The 25,431-nt window shown below is 39.9% G+C and overlaps 1 protein-coding gene across 2 annotated transcripts in view; it reads right to left on the minus strand.

The window, feature by feature from the left end:
* The window catches only part of ME3 (malic enzyme 3), a 333,119-nt gene that overhangs the window by 124,775 nt on the left and 182,913 nt on the right, over nt 1–25,431 (minus strand). For both annotated transcript variants that reach the window (XM_069071034.1, XM_069071035.1), the window contains exon 5: nt 885–960. In XM_069071034.1, the coding sequence (XP_068927135.1) occupies nt 885–960 (76 nt within the window). The remainder of the gene's footprint in view (nt 1–884; nt 961–25,431) is intronic.

Here is a 25,431-nt window from a genome sequence, read left to right on the forward strand (position 1 = left end):
GAGGAAACTGAGGCAAACAGAAGTTAAGTGACTTGCCCATGGTCACACAGTTACTGACTGTCTGAGGATGTATTTGAATTCAGGTCTTCCTGACTCCAGACTGCAGCATTCTACCCCCTGGGCAGCATAGTTGCCTAGGCTAACTTTAGGGCAAAATATAAAGAAAACCTCCCGACAAGTAAAGTTATTGGGAATTATCATTTGTCTGGGGTACTGTGAGATCTAGTCACGTTCAAGTATGGCTAAAACTTTGTCCCTTCAAGCTCCGAGAGTCTGAGATTCTATGAGGAAAACATTATCAAGTACTCTTCCTCTCTAGCCTTTTCCTTCTTTCAAATACATGCATCCGATACCCTGTGATATAGTGGGCTTGTTGTCAAGAGGACCTGGGTTTGAATTCTGATATTGCCACTTATGTTAACTGTGCGACTGTGAGGAAGAATCATCTCATCTCCTCAAACCTCACTTTTCTCATCTGTAAAATAGGGATGACAAGAATACTTGCACTACTTTCATCATTGGATTGTGATTATGTGTGTGTGCTTGTGTGTGAATGTGTGTTTGTGTTTAATTGTAAAATGCTACCCAGAGCTGGGGACTTCTGGAGAGAAGTTATACCTTTGTTTTTCCCACTCTTTAAAGAAACAATAAATAAAAGACCTCATATGCTCTCCAAGGAAGAAAAGGAAACTGCTCTCTGGGCTGGTCAGGTGACCCCAAATACTCTGGTGTTCTTAAGCAGGACTATTTCTAGGGTTTCTGATGTCTTGCCTTGAGCTCAGGCAATAGCCAGTTTAAAATCTAGAGGGGTCTGTTGGCTCTGTGGTTGAGGCATAAGTGATTTACCCACCATCCAAACAACAGCAAGGAAAAGAGGACCATACCTTAATATTGTCTTCTGGCCAGGAGTTCAGCATTGTGGCAATGTGGCCTTTGTCATGAATGGTGATAAAGAGCCCACTAAGAAAAGACACATACACACAGAGAAACAGAAACCATGTGGTCAAACCATGAAATGCAGTGAGGACCAGCAGCTTAAGCTTGATTTAAGATTAATGTGAAGTATATACATGGCAGAACCCAGACTTAGATAAATTTGCTTTAGATCTATGAGCCATCCCTTTATATTTAGGACTCAGATACATTTTTTTAATTTTAAAGAGAAAAAATTACAAAGAAAAAAAAAGTCTGTATACCGTTGGCATGGGACACTAGTTTCAAACCTTTGGTTGAAACTCCCACCTGGGATCACCAACATCCACAGAAGCATCTCTAAGGATCTGCTGGAAAGTCTCAAGCAGGTTGCTATATAGACAGGATGATAGAAGTAGGGTCAGATGGGACCTCAGAGGCCATCTGGGCCAACCCTAGGTTTTTATAGATGAGGAAACTGAGCCCCAGAGAGGTTAAGGTCACACTATAGAAGTGGCAGAATCCATATCTCACACTTCTTCCACAACAACGGAGGATTGGACTAATTACTTCTTACAGGCTAATTGGGTTGAAGTCTGGACTTTATTGAATGGAGTTACATTTCTGGGAAATATGCTCAGACTCATGTTATGACAAAATAATCCTATTTATATAAGAGAAGTCTAAGGAATAGGATATATGGGAAACTATAATTGGGAAGCAACTACTTTTCTGTCAGTGGTGAGGGTCCAGGGGTGAGTAGTGGGGAAATAAGGAAAGTAAGGAAAAAAATTGAGAGGAAACCATGAAGTAGCAGTTGTACGATGTAGTAGGCAAGTCAGGCCTTATTCCCATTGTGGCTATGGTAACTACAGGGAGGAAGCTGTGGGTCCTTCAGTCTGCTAACCTGCCGCTGCCATTAGCACCAGTCACACCAGCACTGTGTGTACTGGATTGGTGTGCTTGATTTTGCATTAGAAAGTCCAGGGTTCAAATCCTGCATCCAATATGAGGAGGGAGTAACTTCCAGACATAAGGGCAAGACAAGGCAAAGGGACAGTCAGATGATTAAATGCTGTATAGTACCAAGCCTACTTTATGGTTCCCTCTAGAACACTTTGTCTGGATATCTTCTTTGCTCTGTTTTGCATTACTTTTATTTGTGTGTTATATCTTGCACTGCTTCCCTCCCCCTCCCCTAAGTAGACTATAAGTTCCCTGAAGAAAGAATCGTGTTGTTTTTTATTTTTATATTCTCAGCTCCAGCAATGCTTTTGAACTGTGTTATTTGCGGATTGTGGAATAACTTAGTCAGAAGAAGAAAAATACTGTTAGAATAATTAGTCACCCAAGTTTAGATTGTCTTGTGTATCAATTTTCCTTTCAGAAGAATAAAACAATAAATTAAAAAAAAATTTCAAGCACTCATTATGTGAAAAGCACTATGCTAACCTCTGGGGATACAAATAGAAAGGTGTGACAGCCCCTTCTCTCAAGGAGCTTACATTCTAATGGGGGAGACAACACAACTAGGAGATTTCAGTGGCAAGTCATATGGCAAGACCCAATGCTCCCTTGGGTGCACTGGCAAAGCACATAGTAATGCAGCTTTTAAACATGATTTCCCCTGATGGAGCCGTATTGATTTCTGATGTTAAACTGTTTGCCAGTGCCAAGGATTCTTGCGGCAAGAATTCTCTATTTCAAGTCTTTTGTAGCTGGGGCTGCTAAAGAGGCGAGGCCTGCAATTCCTGCAGAGGAACTTGACAGGTTGAATCTCTAAGATTTGCTCCTATGGTAACAGACACAAAACTACCTCAGTGGGCCAGTAATGAGGCCAAAGCTCTTCCAAAACAAAGCTACGGGGAACTAGTCTTGAAATCCTAAAGATCCATTGTAATTTCTGGTTGTGTCTGTCTCAATCCTCTCTCCCTGAAAGGGGCCAAAGTCTCCTGCATAATGATATCTTATGAAGCAATTATATTGATGGTTCCCTCTCAACTTTTAGATACAGGGAGTCACCATACAACCTGGAGACTACAGAAGGCAGGAGAGAACAAGAGGGTCCTGGAGGTGAGCTAGCTGAATGCACACCCAGGAGCCAGGCTCAGGAGTTATCAGTTAATGGCTTCTGATTGGAAAAAATGACAATGTAGAGATATTAGGTCTCACTTTTGCTTTCCAGGCACAGAACATCTTGAGGATGAAGCTGTGCAACCAGATACCTCTCCAAAGCAAAGAATTCCTCTGAGTAATGAGATCAACAGTGCAATTCAAGACCATGTATTGTTCTGCCCAGCTATTCACCACTCCTAGCATTAAAAGATGCTCAATTAGCATAGAATAACTCGTTGGAATCATGGTGTATGAAAGCACTAATTGGAAAATGTTTTAAATTATGTAATTTATCCACCAATCATTTCTCCTACTTTTTTTCCCGTTTCCTTAAGAAAACTCATTTTTAAATAAGGAGAGTCAAAATAGAACAAAAACATATTAAGTTGCCAACCTATGAAATCTATAGAATCTTGGACTTGACAAGACCTTAGAGGTCATTCAATCAATTTCCCTTCCCTAAGCATGACTCTCTTCTATAGAATCCTTCCTTAGCCGCTTACACTCTTATACAGGGAACTTACTTTCTTACCAGGCAGTCCTTTCTATTTTCAGATAGTTGTAATTGTTAAGGGGTTCTTCCTTGTATCAAACCAAAAATTTTTACTCTGAGTTCTACCCTTTGCGACCAATATAAATCCCTTTTCCACACTATAGCTCTTCAAATATCTGAAAGCATTTCAAAATATCCTTCTCTTTCTCCATGAGTCCTTCTGTTTTGTAGGTAAAACATCTTCATTTCCTTCAATCCTTATATGATTTGATTTTGAGTCTGTTCCATATCTTGGTCACCTTTCTCTTAAAACTAAGCTTGCCAATGAACATCTTAATATTTTTTTTAAGATATAAAATGATTAAATAGAATAAAACAAACATTAACCTAGTCCTTTAAAAACTATAGTTTTTTCCCCCACAATAACCCTTTGTGATAGGAAATATCAGTTATTTCCATTTTATAGATGAAAAACTGAGGTTTAGAGAAGTTCAGATCAATTCTATGAAAATAGAATTTATTAAGCATTTACTAAGAACTCTGTACAATGCATTTCCTATGTACTCTATACTATGCTGAGGGTAGCTAGGTTGTGCAGAGCATAAAGTGTCAGGCCTGGAGTAAGGAAGATTCATTTTCCTGAGTTCAAATCTGGCCTCAGATACTTACTATCCCTGTGACCCTGGGCAAGTTGCTTAACCCTGTTTGCCTTAGTTTCCTCATCTGTAAAATGAGCTGGAGAAGTAAATGACTAACCACTCAGTATCTCTGCCAAGAACATCCTAAATGAAGTCACAAAGAATTGGACATGACCGAAAAATGACTAAACAAAAACAAATACACTGCAGATACAAAGACAAAAGAAAAAAAATTAGTTGTGCCCTCAGGCATGCAAGATGGGACCTGAACTCAGGAATCTTCTGACTCCGAGTCAAGAATTCATTCTATTATGCTGTGCTGCTGAATATAATATGGTCTGATATAATAATAACAACATGATACTTGGAGAAGAGATGGGGAAAAAGAGACTATAATGAAGATGACGGTAGGTGAGGTAAAAATTGACTGATTAACAAAATACAGAGTGTAGTGATTAATGGATGGATGTCAAGTTGGGAGTTGGGCATCTGGTCAAATTCCACATGGCTCTGACTGTGGCCTAGTTCTGTTGAATATGTTTTTTTCATCAGTGACTTGGATGAAAGCATAAATAGCGTGTTGATTAACCAGATCTGTGGATAAAACCTGCAGGAGTACATTGGATGACAGAATCGGGGTCCAAAAATATTTTGAGAAGCTACAGTAATGGATAAAGGTTAACAAAAGCACATTTAATAAAAGAAATATAAAGTATTGTATGATTTTAAAAAAATCAACGGATGAGTACAAAATGGCGGACTTGTGGCTATTCTGAAGTTTATATGAAAGTGGCTTACAGGTTTTAAGTAGACCACCCGTTCAGTATGAGTCAGTGGTGTGATGTAAGCTGCAAAAAAAGTTCATTTGAGCTTCTTAAACACTTCCAAAGAGCTGTGATTTTAATCATTTACTTGCATTGCAACCGTTTCCACCCCTTAACAGACAAACCTCAGAAGTTTCTGTCATCAAAAAAATGTATGCCCGGGTGGCCAACTTTATGGTGAGGGGCCCCTCAATTACTCCTTCTATTACAGACACTTCATCTTTCCAATTTGGTAATACCTTCCAGGGGGTGTGCTGCGTTAATATAGACTTTGAAAACCTAGAGTCTCCATGTTATAAGTAGACTTTAGTGGGAAAATCCAATCTCAGGCTGTATGAACACAAGGTGGGATGTGGGGGCAGTCCTGAGGCACTATGCCCTGGTTAGACCACATCTGTAGTAGTATGTCCAATTCAGGTGTTATGTTGTAGAAGAGAGCATACATGTGTGCTGGAGTGTGTCCATAGGATAAAGTCCAGTACATGGTGGGTACTTGATATCATGCCACTCCCTCACATATATTATTTAGGAAAAAAAAAGTTGTGGATGTAAGCTGGAGAGTAAAATATTTAGGGGTGGAGAAAGGGAGACGTGGTAATATTCAAACATTTGAAAGGCTGCCAAATATAAAAGGGCTAATACTTACTCTCCTTGGCCCCAGACCACAGACTAGAATCAGTGGGTGAGCTACAGAGGGGTAGATTTTGACTCGATATAAGAAAAACTTTCAGTAATTAGAAGTGTCTCTCCCCTCCTTCCCCCATGCCCTAAGGCAATGCATTGCCTCATAACATAATGAGTTTGCCATAACTAAAGGTTTCTCTCTCTTTTTTTCTTTAAAGTCTAGCTCAATAATGTGTTAGGAATTCTGTAGAGGGAATTCATAGTTTGAGTAGGAGGTTAACTGGGTGACCTCCAAGGCCCTTCCAATTCTGAGATTATCTGTCCTTGTTTTTATATACAAGGGCGTGAACAAGTCAAGCTACAATGTGACTTTCTGAGCTGATCATGCTATTTAAATGGGCCCTGTAGTGCTGGTCTTTTGGTAATACAAATAAACATCCATTTCATTTTTTTTTCCCCTAGGCTCTATAAGTTTGGGTTTTGATATGCTGCTTTTCTTAGAACAGAGTCTTCCTATAGCTTCCCTGCCATTTGAAGCTAGCTCTAAGTCCAAGCCCAGTGCGGTCACAGATGGATATATCTTTCCCCAGACAGTGTCCATCCCCTTTTACAGAGCATCAGTGGATGTGCCATATGAGAAGGCTGATGAGGTGATTACCATATCCGTGGTCAGGGCACTCCTTAGCCAGTTGCCCTTTGTGCATGGTGGAAGGACTGGCTGACCTGAAAATGGGTGGGCCACAAAAAGCACAATAGAAGCTGCATCCTGAGCCCTGGTTTCAACATCTAGGCCCCACTAGGAGGAAGGGAGTTGTCCAAGATGAAAATCAATGTAAAACAATAAAGAAGGTACAGATTTTCCTCTCCACATATCCACCTCCTGTACCCCTCTAGTTATCACTCCCAATAAGAGTTTTCTCAAGGCTTAACACTGTTCATTCATATATATATATATATATATATATATATATATATATATATATATATATATATATATATTTCGTTTATTCTTTGTGTAAGCCACGTGTAATTTGGGCCAAAATTCTTAACATTATGGCCCTGGGTTTAATTTCATAAGATTTCCCACAAATACCTATGGTTTGTGCTTCTTCCTATGGAAATTGTGGTAATCATCAGTATCCAGCTCATTTTGCTGACTCCAAAAAGGCCTTTAACTCCTCGCCAAGCACTAAAGATAAAAAGACATCAAATATAGGCTAGCTGTTTTTTTTTAACTGAACAAAAAAATGCAGAATGGACTTATACCTGAGACTTATGACCGTCAAGAAAACCTCCACCTTCCCACAAGGTTACTTTACATTCAACACTGTTCTTGTGACTTTAGCTATTAAGATGTCAATTAAACCCTCATTTTCTGTTGGGACCCACCTTTCTCATTGAGACAAGACCCTAGGGTTGCTAAAAGATTAAATTTCTTCACACAGAAACCTTCATAGCCAACCTGGTTCACATTATAATTAAAGAACAACATAGGTTTGCTCCTCCCAGTTGTGGATCTTCTTGGATCACACAGTTCTCTGCTGCAGCAATCTCGGCCCACTTCCCTGCCTAACTGAGGGCTCATTTCTTTTTCCTCTTCCTTTCATCACAGCTGTCTCTCCTTGGCTAGAGGGGCACACAGACACAGCAGCCTACAAGTTCTACTCCCCTCATCTGGCCTATTCCTGCCTCCTGGTATGCACAGAGTACTATGACTTCCATTAGAGCCAGTCTCTCTGTCACTGTTTTGATGTCCTCCTCTGACTGAGATCCTTGATGAATCTGGTTTCACATAGGGCCCTGTAGATACACAGGCCCTCTCCAGCTTCCCATGCAGCTCAGTATTTCCACCTCTTTACTTTGAGGTCAAGTGTTATTATATATGGAAACAGGTTTCTTCTTTTTCATGTACCCCATGCACCTCTTAGGAGAGGGGTGGGGTTGCCACAAAAAGTCAAGAGGAGGTTCTCTCTGTGCCTGCTACAGTCCATTGTGGCAAATTATAGCATGGAGCTTAGAGTGAGAAAACATGGCATAGGTCTCAGTTAGAATCCGAGATTCTCAGGGTTGGAATGGATCTCTCCTATACTACCCTGACAATCCTAGCAGATGGTTACTCAGCATTCCAAGCTGAGTGACTACAGACAAGTCATTTCCAATTCGGGGGTGTTTTAAGTTCAACTCTCTTTTGTAAAATAGGGATAAGACCTGAACTATCTACTTCACAGGGTTTTTGTGAGGATAAAATCAGATATGACTGTGAAGAGCTCTGTAACCTATAACCTTCCAAACACGACATATATGGGAGTTGTGGTGGTCTTTTGTGTATGGAGGTAATAGCAGGCCTGCATAGCCAGCCTCTTTTCTTCCTAGCCTATCACTCCTTATTTTCAGTTATACTCTTTCAGTCTGTGGGAAAAAGCAATGAGTCTCCTAAAAACAACAGTACCTTAAGTGAGAGAAACAAGAAAATCATATCTTGTGCTATGTAGGCATCTAGGTGGCAGAGAAGATAGAACACTGTACCTGGAGGCAGAAAGACCTGAGTTCGAATCCTGCCTCAGACACAGCTGTGTAGATCCTGGGCAAATCACTTAATCTCTATGTACCTTAGTTTCTTCATCTGTAAAATGAGGATAATATTGGTGCTTACCACTCAGAGTTGTTGTGAGTATAAAATGAGATAATATTTACAAAGCACTTTGCAAACCTTAAACTGCTATGTAAATGCTAGCCATTATTAATATTGTAATTATTGCATATTTCTACAGTTAAAGAAAGAAGAAAGGATATGTTTTATTTGTAGCTACAGTCCTTTTAGGCAAGTGCTCTAAAAGGTTATGCAATAGTATCACATTTCTGGATGGGTTCAAGGTCATGGTCCTTTGAAAGGAATTTTCTTGGTAAACTGATTCTGCTGGAAAGAAAGAATGGATGTGAAAGTTGAATTTAACATGCTATGCTCTGCAGAACTCCCATGTAGGAGTTCTGAGGCCCTTTCCAGATTCTACAGGCAAAACCAGGTAGGCTGAATTTCTGCCTAGGAGGAAAAATACATAGTGGAGGTTAATGATTCCACAAAGGCTTCATGCAGAGGCAGCATCAGATTGTTAGAATAAAGCAGATGTGAGCTCTGAAGTCTGATACTGGCTCATTATATGATCATTTAATGTTGCTGAGCATCAGCTTTCTTATCTGTAAAATAGGAATAATAATAATACTTACATTATTATTACTTTCTAATCCGTTAATGGATTTAAGGATACCTATACTGTCTTTTTCACACAGTCAATTTTTTCATTCATTTTTCTGTCATGACTCTTCCTGACCCCATTTGAGGTCATTTTCTTTCTTTTTTTTTTTTTTTTGGAGGGGGGAAAAGCAGGGCAATTGGTGTTAAGTGACTTGCCTAAAGTCACACAGCTACTAAGTGTCAAGTGTCTCAGGCTGAATTTGAACTCAGGTCCTCCTGACTTCAGGCCTGGTGCTCTATCCACTCATGGCTCCATGTGTTTTACAAACATTATCTCATTGGATCCTCAAAAACAACCCTGTAAAGTAAGGGCTATTATTATTATTATTATCCATATTGTACCTATGAAGAAGTTGAAGCTAGAAGAAGTTAAGGCATTTGCTTAGAGTCAGAGTTAAGGTGTCTGAGGCAGGATTTGAATTCAGGTCTTTTTGACTTCCCTCCTAGTACTGTACTACTGCACTACACAGCAGTCCTGTGCTTGAAACAGACTCTCCCCTGGAACAGGTCACAACCTATTCATGCCTTCATTCTGCCACATGGTCTTGTCCATGTCCTTCCATCTAAGAGCTGCCCAGTACGGGGGAGACTTTCCTCTGATTCTTTCAATATTGCTTGAGATATGTACCTGCTATCTCTCAGTCTCACTAGATGACTAGCCCTCTAATCCTTTTCCAGGATACAAATCCTTTCACCTACTTACTGGAGTTTTAAGTAAGCAGTGATTCTCACAATCTTGGATAGGATAGGGCTATTTGCTCCCCTGAACTTAAAAAAAAAATCCAAAAACTTTGCCTGAACTTCATGAAAGTAACTGTAGATAAAGTCTCTTCATTAATAAGACACTGTAAATTACATTAGTATCTCCTGCTTCCATCAAGGCCTTCGAAAAATCCCTTTCAGTTTTTTTTTTAATTCAGTTACCCGAGAAAGAAAGAAAAACAAAGATAAGGTTCACTTAGCCTCAGAGATCTGGCAGTGAGAGAAATAGACTCTTACTCTTAGGCCTTATCTCAGGCCTTTAGTCAAGCTGTGTTTAGAAAGTTCTGTTCAATTAAAGAAAGAAAGAAAAAAACCCATTCAAATAGGCAACACTTATTTAGGCCACTTGGCACCTATTCACCCCCAAAAGAAAAAAAAATAAGGAGGGAGTTAATTAAAAAAGGTCAGTGACATTTGGAGAACCACTCAGGCCTGAATCATTATGAGGGACATATACTTTCAACCCTGTATGGAACAAAGCCTCTCTGTTGACGATAAAGCTGCCATTCCATGCATTTTTGGCTGTAAAGAAAGCACCGTCCTCTTACTGCCCCAGGCTGACAGTGAGTAGCTATTTTTAAACCACAGAGGCACTTGGGGAGTAAACAACCCAGTAGGAGAAATTAAGTCTGATGAACTTATTTAGGGTCTTCTAGGCTCACAACTCGCCTACTTATGTGCTGTGTTATGCCCTGTGGGAGGATGCCTGGCATTATATCCTCCTATACAAAATACAATCCTTGCCCATTAGGAGCTTAAAATCACACTCTTAATTGCTGCCAGTGAAACAGTGAAATGTCCTTCTTGGGAGTTAGGGACAGAGGGTCAGTAGATAATTGCATGGAACGAGTTTGGTAACATAATTTTCTTATGACTGAAGTATAAAAAGGCCTGAGTCCTGGCCTTTGGTTTCCCTGCCAGGCTGTTTAAGTTAGCCTGAGCTTCAATGCTCTTTCTTTACTTCCTAACTAAGAAGACCTGAGCCATCACCAGCTGTCTTGACCTATGTCTTGCTGCTGGACTCAGATGACTCTGGAGGAGAAAGTACATAGCCCTGCCTCACTTAAATCCAACTCACCCTCCTGATATCATTGATCCTCTTCGAGAATGAAGGACAAAAACCAAGATGCTCTGACAAACACAGGGAGTCACTTTTCATTTTATTTCCTTTTTTAACCTTTGCCTTATCAAGTATTATATCATAGAATCTTAGACCTCAAGAGAGGATAGGAGAGGGGAGTTTCAGATGTCATCCGGTTCATTACCCTCACTTTACAGGCAAGCAAAAGGAGGCCCAGAGAGATTAAGTAGTTTGCTGAAGGTCCCACAAGTAGTAAATGCCAGATCCAGGATTTAAGACCAGTGCTACACCATTTGTACAACCTTGCCTCACATCTACACCATCTACTTTAACCTTTTTTACTTTAACCAAATTTCCTTTTATGCTGTCCTTAACAAGTGGTCATCAAATAGTTGCTGGAATGCTTCTAGTGATGGCCAACTTGTGGCTTCACAACACAACCCATTCCACTGATGACTACTCTTTGGGGAAATATTTTTTCTAGCAAGCTGAAATCTGCCTTCTCAAAGCTTCTCCCCATTTATCTTATCCCTGACCTTTGGAATCATGAAGAATAAATTTACACACTTTTTCACACAGCAACACTTCCCACGTGTGAAGATAAGTATCTATCAAGTCTTGCTTTCATTTTCTCTTTCTTGGGCTATGTATTTCTGGCTCGCTATGGAACAGTATTCCTTGCCCCTTTATCGTTTAGCTTATGGTCCTCTACTTTCTCAATCTCCCTCTTAAAATGTGGCTGAATTATATACAATTCTCCAAATGTGCTCTGACTGGCACAGAGCAGAAGGGCTATTTCATGTGGTCTAGACACTAGATTTCTATGATGCAACCTAAAATCATATTAGACTTTTAGCAGCCTCATTATTCGACTGGCTCATAGGAAACACTGAGTTTCTTCAGCTGTCCTCCTATGACACAGTTTCATTTCTCACACTTTAGTTCATCCTCCATTTGGCTGTCATGGTGATCTTCCTAAAGGGCAGGTCTGCCCACGTCACTCCCCCCATTCAATTTTATAAACTTTAGTGTCTCCCTATCACTTCCAATTTAAAATATAGAATCCTGTTTGTTGTTCAAAACCCTTCATAACATGGATTTCCCCCTACCTTTATAGCTTTATACCTTACCCAACTTCCCTCCATATAAGAGGTGACTCAGTGATGCACGCCCTCTTACCGCTCCTGGAACAAGACATTCCATCTCCTGACTCTGGGCATTTTCAGTGGCTGTCCTCTATGCTTGGCTTATTCTCCTTCTTCATTTCTACCTCCTGGCTTTGATGGCTTCTTTCAAGGTCCAGTTAAACAGCCACCTTCTAGATGAAGCCTTTCCCAATCGTTCTTAATGCTAGTGCCTTCCCTATATCAATTATTTCCAATTTATCCTGTATACATCTTGATTTTACATAATTATTTTCATGCTGTCTCCTCCAGAGAGTTCCTCAGGAGTAGGGACTTATTTTTCAACCTTTCTTTGAATCTCCAGTGCTCAGCACTTTAATAAATATTTATTGGATGACTGAATGACATGTGGAGATGCACTGTGGTATAATGGATAGGGAGCTGACATCAAAGCCAAGTCCACCTCCAACATAGTGCCTATATGGCACTGGTAAATCACTTAAACTTGCAATGCTCTAATCTAATGAGATTAAGGTGGTGAGAAAGTACCAATTTAAATTGTTAGAGGGAATTTCCTCACCTAGAAGTTCCCTATACCAATGAAATCACATTGTAGAGATTTGGAGTTGGAAGAAACTTTAGAAATCACCCTAGTCTCTCATTTTACAGATGCAGAAACTGAGACGCAGAAGAGTCCAATCACTTGCTTAAGGTCATATAACAGAAGTAAGTGACAGAGCAGAGGTTAAAACTTAGATCCTCTGGCTTTCTACTCTACTAGACTGATCTTTGCTTTTTTTTATCCATTCAGATTGATCAAATTCAAAGTTTATAAATAATAATTCCCAAGTATACCAATTCGATGGTAAAATACTAGATTGTACCATAAAACACCAAAGAAATATTGGTGCTGCCAGGAAATCCTTCCACAGCTAAGGAGGATGTCAGTTTTTTCAAGCAAGGAACAACTGTGAAGTTGGCCAAGTCTATCAGGACCTTTCTGTTCTATTCCCCCTCACCCCATTGGCTCTGTAGGGTGATCATTTACAGAATGGCAACAGTTCCCAACTTTCCAAACTTACTCTTTTTGGCAGACAGGTAGGGATAGGACCTATTGGCATAGGGAACTCCCTGAATGATGAAGTAAATGCCTTTTACCAATGCAGAGCCACACTTTTTGAGACTTGGACAATGGCCCAAGTGGAGCAGTGGATAGAGTCTTCCTGAGTCCAAATCTGGCCTCAGACACTTATTAGCTGTCTGACCCTGGCCAAGTCACTTAACTTTCCTTGCCTTATTTTCCTTACCTGTAAAATAAGCTAGAGAAGGAAATGGCAAATTACTCCAGTATCTTTGCCAAAGGAAACCCCAAATGCGGTCATAAAAAGTTTGACATGACTGAAAACACCTAAACAGCAGGGTTAGGGAATAGAACCTGTGCTTTCATCAGTTTAGGGAACTCTCCCGAATGACAGAGTAAATGCCTTTTACCAAGGCAGAGACACACTTTCTGAGACTCAAGAGAATTGCCTGCAGTACTGAGATGTTGTTACTTGCCCAAGGTCATGCTGCTATGTTGGAGGTGAGATTTGAACCTAGGTCTTCCTGGTTCTAGGACCAACTCCCTACAAGCTGAATCATGCCCTCTCTTCCGCAAAATGATATCAAAATAACAAGCGCTGATTGTGCTTCAAGGTTTACAAAATGTTTTTCTGTCTGCATTTGAAATCAGAGGATTTTAGTAAATGTGACCACCACTCACTAGCTGTGTAACCACAAGCAAGGCACTTAACCTCTGCCAGCCTGAGTTTCTTTAACCATAAAATGGTCAGGATACTTGTGATTCCTTCCTCACATGGTAGATTTGAAGGTCAAAGGCCATATGTGTGTGTGTATACATATATATGTATATGATTTTTCATAAGGTCATTGTATCACAGATGTAGAGCTGGAATGTGTCTTGGAGGCCACCCAATCCATCTCCTTCATTTTATAGATGAGGAAATTGAAGCCCTTGAGAGGTAATCAATGTCAGGAGCCAGATCTGAATCTAGGTCCTCTTACTTAGTCCAGGGATGTGGAAGCTGTAGCCTTGAGGCCACATGTGGCCCTCTAGGTCCTCAAGTGTGGCCCCTTGACTGAATCCAAATGAGGCCACATGTAGCCTTGAGGCCGCAGGTTCCCCACCCCGTATCCAAATCCAATACTCTCTTCATTATATATTACATTACACTATGTAGTGTTGCCACTAAAAGTATCGTAAACCATAAAGTGCCATATAAATGTTATTTACTGTTATCATCAACAGATGTGTACTGAATATCAACTATGTACATGCCCTCTTTCTTCAGCATGCTCAGTACAGCTGGTGAAGGAATAAGCAAATAAAAAAATAAAAAAAAACTGTTGAATAATGACTGGTAATGATGGCCCTCCCAGTGTGTCTGTCCATTTAGTGAGAACCACATCTATGTATTATAAATGAGTGCTCCCCTCCCCTATCACATAGGACAGGGCTCTCTTCGTGGTAGTTGACCAGTGATTATTTAGAAGATGAATTTACAGAAATGAAGATAAAACCTCATTTTAATAGCAATTCCATAACCTCTAAATGAAAAAAAAAATAAACTAAGACATTAGAAACCCTGGATTCTCCTCCCAGTCCTGCTTTTTGGGAATTTTGTGACACTGGACACTTTATTACTATCTACCTCAGTTTCCACAGCTGAAAAATGGGGATGCTGACACCTGCCCTCCTCTTCCCTGCTGGGATTTTGTCCAGTTTCCAGAGATATCTGGGGGAACACTAAGCTCTATGGAGGATGCTATTGACATACAATAGTATTTGCATGGGATTCTAGATTCCTTTTTTAAATGAAATGTCATATTTTTCAAGTCAGTTATTTCAAATGCTATGCCTACTACTTTTGTGCCCCTGTAGATGATGAGGTGCTACTTGGCAGAGAAGCCAAATACTTGAGGTAAATTCCAAAGGGAAGGAGAAATTTCTTCATCTGTTCTCTGTGAATAGAAAGGTTTCTGATAAGGTGGACAAGTAGATAGATGTGGAAAATGTGGAATTCATTAAGAGGCCTGATTACACAGCAAAGCTGAGGAAGAATGCCCTCTATCTCCAAATGCATCACTTTCTGACTAAATTATTTGTAACCATGAGAAAAAAGGCCACGTCCATGGAAATTTCAGCTGAAATTGATACTGGAGCCCAAGTAGAAAATCAGCTCAAAATCGCAAAATTATAATTGTGGTGCTCACAGATGATTCTTATCAAGACTGAGGAAGGTCAATGTGGTTTCAGCTGTTTGTTGAAAATGAAAAAAATGTGCCAAGAAATGCAGAGGGAGAGTTAGTGAAAAGCAATTATTTTTTTTTTAAGCAATGCATTTACTTTCCAAAAACAATAATCAAGAAACCTTGTGGTCTACTCTTTTCCTGAGTAGCCACACTTAACACTAGTCATATTCTATTAACACTGCAAGTCTAGAAGTAGCTTTACAGATGCCCCAATTTCTAAAATAAATGAAAACTTTCCTGTAGTCTCTAAGGGTTCTGGTTGCTCTAGGCCTTCAAGACAAATTACAGTGTTCATTTGTTCTCTTGTTCTGTCTCTCTGTCTCTGTCTGTCTGTCTCTCTCTCTGACTGTTGTAACAAGAATTTCTTAGTTTTTCAAATGCAAATGATTGTCAAATTGAAGAGATCCTTATTTGGTATTAGCTTCTATTCTGACTCAAAAGCATTCCCAATGAGTCACCTGTTTACAAGTATATGCAAAATATTGAGAAAAAGTTTGGGTTTTTTTTAAGGCCTATCCATTCATTTTCTGGGGAGAAGTTTCCACATTTTTTCCACTGAGTTATAAATTATTGCAATTTTCTCACTAAGCCACAAAGCAAGAATCTTTGGAACCAAACTACAATGAGAAATCCAGGGCCCACAAGAATGGGGAAGGCATGATTCTGGTTTGCATTCTCTCATGTTTATGAGGCAATTCAATTGTTGGACATAATGGTTTTTATCTCCAAGCAATTTGTAAGCGGAAGAGCCCAACTGCATTAATATATCATATAAACATTTCTGAAGTTCTTATTGTGTATTAGTCATGAAAGCTAGAATTTAATAAGAGAGACTGAAATGCTGTTTTCAAAGAGGACAAAAGTTCACTGTAAAAACATATGCTTAAACACAAGGGACTCTGACGATTGAAAGCAAATGCAAGAGGCGGCTACGGACCAGAAATCAGATGTTTTTAAAAGGTTCACATAGTAACTAAGAGATAGAAGGGTCTGACCAGGCTTATAGCTTTTCATGTGGCCTCCAACAACATAAATGCCATCGCCAGGAAAAATCCTAGTGCTGCTTTCAACTGTCAACGTCAAAGGAAACCGAGATGTTATTCAATTGTTTTCTCTCTTTAGATCTCAGTTTCTTTACCTAGAAGCACAGATGGGGTTGGCTGGATGATCCTCAAGTCCCTTTCAGTTCTGAAGTTTTTCGATTCCATGATTCAAACCCTAACTCTGCTACTTATCATCTGTGTGACCTCAGGCAAATCACTTCAACTTTCTGGGTCTTGGTTTCCTCATTTATAAAATTAGGGGGTTGGAAAGTTATAATGTATGATCCTGTGTTTGACCTGTGGTCCTATGAGCACATGTGATCCAAATGCACCCCCTAATTAAAGTGTCTCCTTTCTAAAACATCCCTGAGAGTTATCATATAGGCCACAACCCTCCCTAGACTAAAACTTCATGAGGGTAGGGGCTCTTTCTAATCTAAACTGTATCCCTTCCACATCACCTAAACATAGTGCTTTGCATGTAGAAAGAGCCTAATAAGTATTCACTGAATGAATTTATAAAGACCTCTATCTACTACTTAAGTCTATTGCTCACAAGTTAGCCTACCCCTCCTTCCTTTGACCCTTGTACTCATCCAGTTACCTTCACATCTCTCTCCTCCCTTTCACTGAAAAGTTTCTTGAAAATGTAGTCTACCTGATAGCTCCACCTCTTTATTGCTCTCTTGTCTACCTTTGCAATTATCTTCTCCCCTTATCTATCTTAATCACTAATAACTTCCTAATTACTATGTCCAATTAACTTTTTCATCCCTCATCTTCTTTGATATCTCTGAAGTATGTGACGCTGTTCTACGTTCCCTCCTTTTAGATACAGTCTTCTCCATTGGTGTTAGAGGTACTACTGTCTCCTGGTTCTCTTCTCTCTTCTTCACTAATCATTCTTCTTTATCTCATTTGATGATCAAAAGAGATAGTATGTGTAAAAGTGCCTGGTACATTGTAGCTTATTCCCTTCCCTCTCTCTTCCTTCTCTGTCTTTTTTCCCCCTTCTCCTTCAGTCGCTTTCCCACTTTTAAGGTGCATGTTCCACCCTTCCTCTCTTTTCTCTCGCTATACTCTTTTCTTTGACAATATCATTCATTCCCATGCCTTCACAGCTTCCTGGTGTGGTAGAGTGGACGGAGCACTAACTTTGGAGTCAGAACAGACTTGGGTTCAAATCTGCCCTCTGGCATTTTTTGGTCACGTGCCCATGTGGAAGTCATAGAACATTTGTCAGTTTTAGTTTCCTCAGTTGTAACCTGGAGGAGAATAATACCTGGGATTCCAATTTACTGGGTTGTTATGAGGCTCAAATGAGAGAATGTATGAGAAAGTGTTTTGCAAACCTTAAAACTGCTTCACAAGCTGTTATGTTATTCTCATCTTGCATTTTATGGAGTTCAGAGAGAAATGATCCTGGGACAAGTTACTGTTTTCTTGTTCTTTTATGTTCAATGTTCAGTGGACTTTTGTCTAATTGAATTTTTTAAAAACTTCCTTTTTATAATTGAATAAAAGCTTTGGTATGTGATCTCAACTTCTGCCGGCTCACTGAAAACATCCTTGGGACGTAAGCAGCAACAGACAGTGTGACAAGGAGGATTTATACTTCATCTTGTTTGCTTGGGATTTTAATTTATTTGACCAGGTCTCTATCTTTTCAGAGCTTTTCATTCCATTGAATTTGGAGGTTATTATTATTATTATTATTACCATTACTATGATGGCTATGTTTCTAGTTCTGATCTAGGCTCCAGATATACATCTCCAGCTGCATAGAGGGCTTTACTTACTTAAATGCTCTATAGCGCCTCAAACTCAATGTATCTGAAATTGAACTTGTGATGCATTTTACATAGCATCCCAAAAGTCTTGATATAGATTTAAGCTATAAAAAAATTTTTTTTAATGCACTGAGACTTTTGGGACATCCAAATATTCATCTGCGTATGTGTTATATATATTCTGTATTTGACTGTAAGACCCATTGAGGCGGGGACTATGTCTCATCTATGTATACAGGACTCTGCATATAGCAGACACCTATTAAAAGCTTGTGTAATTGAAATAAATAGTTGAGTGACTCTAGGCCTGGATAATTAAATTCTGGAGTGTCGTGCACAGGGCAAAAATAGGATATGATTAGATGTGAAAAGTGATAATACTTAAGAATGATATCGGTCACTGGTAAGAGATGATGTGCTCTTACTGAATTTCAGCTTGTAAAGTGTCTGTTTTCCTAGGAGAATAAGTTGCAATTGCTCCTAAGGTAGAGAAATTCAATGAGTGGCGCCCACAAATTTGTTGCTGGCTGTTCCATGTGCTGGTTAAGACTGTGTCAAACAAGTACTCAGATTAATTTTCCTTTGTCACATTTGTCATAATTAAGTATTGGTTTAGAGGTCAAACAAATTTTTTTTCTTTTCTCTAGTTATGGAGAAAAGAGAACTATCACCTAAGCCAATTTTAAAAAGATAAATCAAATAATACTAAAATACTCTATTAAATCTGACTCTTAATATAAGCAAATGTATGCAATATAATACAAGACAGAAATAATTCTTTCTTTTTCTTGTGGGGAGGGGGAAGGTAGAGCAATTGGGGTTAGGTGACTTGCCCAAGGTCACATGGCTACTACATATTAAGTGTCTGAGGGCAGATTTGAACTCAGGTTCTCCTGATTCCAGGGCCAGTGCTCTATTCACTGTGCCACCTTGCTGCCCCAAGACTGAAATAATTCTATGATATCTTGCTCACTAAAGTCAAGTGTCATCAATTAGTGCTTATCATAATTACAGTCCTCCTTACCATTTTCTCCTCATTTATGGAGGAAAGCACTTTCACATTCTCTGAATCTTTTCATAGGTCCAGAATCTTCTGGTTCTCAGGTTCAGCAAAAAATGAGAATGGTTTCTGCACTCCAGACACTTACATTCTCCTGGGGATAATAAGACATGTGTCCTGCCCACCTCCAAGGGCAGCTGTGAATTCGAGAGGAATGATAGAATGGAAAGAACATTGGAAAGGAAACCAAGAGTCCTGGATTCTCATCCTGATCTGCTACTAACTACCTGTGAGGCCTCAGAAAAAAATCACTTCATCTCTGTGGTCAGTTTTCTCATCTGTACAAAGATGGCCCCAGATAAGTGATTTCCAAAGTTCTTTCCAGTTTTAACATTCTCGGGTCAAGTGAGATCCTATCAGAGTCTAATGGCTTCTAGTTGCCAGATGCCTGTGACTTTAAGCACAGGCATGACTAAGAGAATAGGAAAGATATTTCAAGATTACTCTTCGCTTATCTTGTAAGACAGAAATATCAGTGTCTAAACTTTCTGGTTTCTGCTGTGCTTCAGACCTCCAGGGCCATGTGAGGAAGCCCACTGCATGAAACTTTCTTAAGGGATGCATGCAACTGGGGGATTTCCATATAGGAGAAGACACTGGGTAAACAGACTCTCCAAAGTTACAGTGCTTTGCCATGCAGAGGTCCCATCAGGTTTTCTTGCTCACCCTCCTTATAACACAGACAGCCCCATAGCATGAGAGCAAACTTAGAAACCAACACCTATTCTGTAAAATGAGGGAAATTCATAGAATTGTGCTGGAAGGGACCTTCCACTTTGTCAGTTTCATCTTCCATCTTCCAAGGGACCACACCTAAGTGTTCCTGGAAAGATGAGATAATCTCCTTTTCAAGGATCTCTTGGGAAAAGGGACTCCATAAGCTTTTGTTGGGGAAAACCATAAGTTCGTTACAGTGTGAGGTCACGCTTCTTTGGAAGTGACTGAGAGATGTGGAGAATGGATTGGCTGTTGCTGGATTCTTCAGAAAAATCGTGATTTGAAAGCCTGTTTGTTTTTACAAAATCAAGGGTGTTAACTATCCTGACAAAGTCCCTGAAACAGAATAACCTGACTTCTATAAACATACAAAGTATAGTAGGTAGGACGCTGCCTTCCCCTTTCACCCCTATTGTAACATAGCCCATTGTTACACAGGTTAGGATCTATTGTGATCTGTATCATATACCTTTATGTGTCACCTCCAGAATCAAATATAAAATCCTCTGTTTGGTGTTCAAAGCCCTTTATAACCTTCCTCTTTCCTTTCCAGTCTCCTTATGCATTATTCTTCACCTCCCCATGTACTCTGTGATCCAGTGACACTGGTCACCTTGCTATTGCTTGCACAAGCCACTTCATCTCCAAACTCCAGGCATTTCACTGTCTTGCATGTCTGGATTCTCTCCTTCCTCATCTCTACCTCCTCCCAGTTTCCCTCAAGTCTCAGCCAAGATCTCATTTTCTACAAGAAGTCTTTCTTAATCCCCCTCCTCTTCAATTTATCCTAAATATATCTACTAAGTGATAAGAAAATTTAACTGTTTGTAATAACGTTCAATTCTTTGAGAGGCAGCATGACAAAGTGGATAGAGGGCCAGCTTTGGAGTCAGAAAGATCTACATCAAGATATCCATATGCTAGCTGGGTTCCCATAGGTAAATCACTTACCATCTCAGTTCTCCTGGCAATCCTCTAAGATTATACATTATAGATGAGTTGTCACCCTGTATTGGTTAACACATTTCCACAAAGGGGAATTTCCTAAATCCATGAAATCACAGATTTAGGCCTTAAGCATCCACTCCAAATATAAGGCCTAGGATGTTAGAATTTCAATAAGCTTTTATTTAACATTTGCTATGTGCCAGGCACCATGCTAAGTACTGGGAATACAAACATGAGTAGAAAAAAGAGACAGTTCCTGCCCTCAAAAGCTTAAATTCTAATGGGAAATGACATAAAAGGTGTAATGGTTAGGGAGGAAAGAAGATGGGAGCACAGTAGAGAAAGTCTAGAAGTGAAGCCTGTAGAAATGAAGACGTGGCGGGCTTGGGCAACCTCCTTAAAATGGAGGGTATGTCCAGTGGGTGAGGTGAGCTCCCAGGGTGGAGAAGCTTTTCTGCCCTATGGCGATGAGATGGGTCAGGAGGGTTGCCTGGAGAGGAATGATTTGGGGTCAAAAGGGACATCAGAGGTAATCTCATGCAACTCCCTCCTTTTGAAGATGAGGACCCCGTGACACAGAGAGGTGAAAATGTTTGCTTAAGACGACAGATGACTCACTACTAGGAATAACAACTCTTCTCTGTGCTCTTTACCAGATCCCACTGCTGCTGCTGACACAGAAGCTTCAAAGCTGAATGGGCCTTTGCCATACTTAATTCAAGTTCAACATCAGGGCTATCCAAGGGGAAAGCTGGGCTAAACTGTCTGCCTGAACATACGCACTTCCTTCACAGGGTAAGGAAATTCTTTCCACACCTACCCCTTTGATCAGTGTGGCAAGGATCACCAGGGACAAAAAACAGGGAGGACAGAGTCAGATCAAAATGACAAAAATATAATTTTGTTTAAATGGTGGGGGAAATTCTCTTTTAGCTAAAGGAAGTCATATGTAGTACATCCTGTCCTATTGCATGTAGGGCATTGGCTTCTAGCCTGAATAACAATGATGCTCATGTTGCACATCGGTAGAGAACACGAGTTTTCCTCCCTTGGCTGCCCCACGTACATAACTGATGACAGCTGTGATGTACCCACAAATAGATATTTTAGTCAAATTCACAAATTAAGCCTTAATAAAATGGCACTGGAGTTTCATTTCACTGCTTTGATGAATCTATGATCTCACCAAGGTGGGGACTCATTCCAGTGATACAGATTGCAACTCATCCATACCTGTCCATCCTGTGTAATCTTGACCATGTCTTATCATAAATCATCCATTCAACATGCTGGGGCCTTCCCCTACATCTCTTCCCACTGCACAGATATCAATGTGGGCTGCCCATCAATAATCCCTCATTTTCACCTTATGACCAATTATCCTTTTCTACAACTCTCTGATGCTATCCTATACATGAATTCTCTGACACAATTCCTCATTAGTAACATGTAATCTATCCATGCCTATCATGTACCTCTCTATTGGCCTCAAACTGATACACAACATTAATTCTTTGGAGACTGGTACTCTATGATATGTGGCCAAAGAGTATGACTAGAAGAATAGTGGAGAGCCTTTTATTCAAGAATTTAGAAATAATTAAAAGCACCACACAAATTTCACAAAGGCAACCTAGCCCACTCCCTTCCTCTGGAGTTCATCCTGGGCCAAGCTCACTATCCATCTACAGTGTACATTCAAGATATTTGGACTAGCTCTGTGAGTTACCCAAACATCATGTGGACAACTGCCATTTTCCATCATTTGAATCTTCTGTGTGATTATGGATCTTATTTTTTTGTTGTTGTTCAGTTGTTCCAGTCACATCTGATTCTTTGTGAGATACCAGAGTGGTCTACCATTTCCTTCTCCAGCTCATTTTACAAATGAGAAAATGGAGGCAAACAGGGTTAAATGACTTGCCCAGAGTCACACAGCTAGTAAGTGTCTGAGATCAAATTTGAACTCAGACCTTCCTGACTCCAGGCCTGACCACTGTGCCACCTAGCTGTACCTGGATCTATTTAGTATGCTATAAAATGTTCATATATTTGATTTAATAGGCACAATGTCATCTAAAATGAGAACATCTAAAGGATTTCCCCTTATGTATGTTAGCATCATAGCACAGTGGATAGAGCCCTAGACTTGGAGTCTGGAGACCTGAGTTCAAATCCTACCTCAGACATACTATCTCTGAGATCACAGACAAGTCACTTAAACTCCCAGAGCCCATTTCCTCAAATTGGGATAAAATTTTTAAAAATTGGGATACAAATACTTATACTTCTTACGACTATTGGAAGAAAAGTATTTTGCAAACCTTAAATCTCCATAGAAAATGTGAATTAATATTCTTAGTGAAGTCTTCCAGTATAGGAATTTGAGCTGGACATCCTTCATAATGAAGGCAAACACCTTTGGTGAGCATATGATCTCTTTGTTTTGTGTTTAGTGGGTGATTGTTAACAGGAAACCAGATTTCATCAGATGCTAAGGCCATTCTCATATTCTTTTAAGCTTAGCAGAGCCTCTCAGACCTTGGGTCTGGCAGAATAATTTTAAAAAATTTAGGCCACCTCCATGCCATGATGAGACAGCAGAGCAGAACTCTGAAGATATTTGGCAGCATTTGCTAGAGGTACAGTGTATAGAATGATGAAGGAAACAGCCCCCAACAATCAGTACACATTGGGAATATCGTGTTTAGTTCTGGGTGACGAATATTAGGACATACATTAACAAAATGGCTCACAGTGAGAGGCAGGCAATCAGCATGGCAAGGGGATCTGAGACCATGCCATATGGAGAAGAGTAGAAGGAAATGTTGCTGTTTAGCTTGGAGATGATTTATTACGACTGGATAGCTGTTTTCAAGTTTCTGATGGACTATTATAGGGAAGAAATTTGTTCAGCTTGATTCCCAAAAGAAGAACTAGGGAGAGTGGGTGAAAGTTAGAGAAGTAGATTTTGGTTTGATGTAAGGGGAAATTTACTAACACTTAGAGATCGCCCCAATGGACTTCCTTGGAAAGTAGTAATTTTCCCACCAATGGAGATTTCCAAGCAAAGGTTGGATGACTTCCTCTGTTAATTACTTCCTATTTATCCTCTATATAGCTTGCTTTATATATATTTGTTTGCATGTTGTCTCACTCATTCATTAGATTGTGAACTCCTTGAAGGAAAAGACTGTCTTTTGCCTCTTTTTATATCCCCAGTGATTGGCACAGTGCCTGGAACACAATATAGGTGCTTAATAAATGTTTACTGATTAATTGATGACCATTTCTTGGGTATGCTATACAGGTGATTCTTTTTTAGGTGGGTTTGGACTAAATGGTTTCTGCTATCAATTCTCTATGATTTTGCCTCTTTCTGAATTCTAAAGCCAAAGTGGCTAACACACAGTTGAGAAAACATCCACTTTATTTGTGTGTAAACTTATAACCTAATGTCAAAGAAAAATATTACCATCAAACAGGGAATTAGATGCAGGGAAATTAGAATTCAAAATAAATTATCTTTCTTTCCTCCACCCTTCTACTCCGAAGGGTCATAGCCTTCAAGGGGATCCAGATAATAGTTAAGTGACTAAAATAAAAACTCCTGACAAATGATATTTAAACAACTTTATCCCTTGGAAGCATTTCTCATACCACCTCAATTAGGTCAATTTTAGCCTCCCCATCATCCATCTGTCAAGATAAGCAGATTCTGTGACGTGTTCTAAGTTGGACAGCTTGTCAAGAATCCCAATCCTAAATCCTAAAACAGATATACCAGGGAAAATTTTGCCTATAGAGATGCATGTATAGTCTTCCCACTGTCAGAAAAAGTCATCGCTTATATTTATAGAGTGCTTTAGGGGGCTTACTAAGCACTTTCCTCCCCACTAACCTCTGGAAGAGGTAGTGAATATAGTTCCCACCCCCACTTTAAAGATGAAGAAACTGAGGCTCCAGAAAGTTTTAAGTGATTTTATCAGGCCACAGTGATAGAAGAAGTAAGAGTTGTATACTGTGCAACTCAGATAACTGAATAATTATGAAACTGTGGATTTGGAAGGGATATTTGTTCAACTATCCCACTTTCCTTATTAGGCCGAGAGAGGTAAAGCAATTTACCCAAGGTAACACAGTAGATTCAGAATCAGAATTCAGGTCCCCTGATTCTCCAGCCCAGTGCTTTCCTCACTTCTACATGACACTATGGGTACAAAGAGGGTCATAATTTTCCAATATGCAAACTAGACCCTAACCAGGTCCAGCTGGAGATTTTGTGTTACCTCTGTAACGGCTGGAGGCTTTCCAACAACATAGTCCAATCGGGTTTGGCTAAGGAATGTCATACATATCTGGATCTGGAAGAGCCTTGGTTCCAGCAGTCAGCATTTCACACACCCTCAAGATAGGGAGGATGCTAGTTATTTTTAATATCTGCTCTGTCTCGCCTACAAATCTTGCTCAAGGGTGTTTTTGTCCTGATGCATTGACAGCTGGGTTGGAATAAGATTATGATGTACTCACAATCTGTGGATGTGCCAGATCACGTGATGCAGGGTGGAGAAGGAACCCAACTGAGTATATTTAATAGCAGAGATCAAGTTTGATTTTGTGTGTGTGTGTGTGTGTGTGTGTGTGTGTGTGTGTGTGTGAGAGAGAGAGAGAGAGAGAGAGAGAGAGAGAGAGAGAGAGAGAGAGAGAGAGAGAGAGAGAGAGAGAGAGAGAGAGA

The sequence above is a fragment of the Petaurus breviceps genome, unplaced genomic scaffold (assembly GCF_028583685.1).
Source record: "Petaurus breviceps papuanus isolate PSGF00001 unplaced genomic scaffold, PetGlider_PUasm1.0 90823, whole genome shotgun sequence".
Taxonomy (NCBI): domain Eukaryota; kingdom Metazoa; phylum Chordata; class Mammalia; order Diprotodontia; family Petauridae; genus Petaurus; species Petaurus breviceps.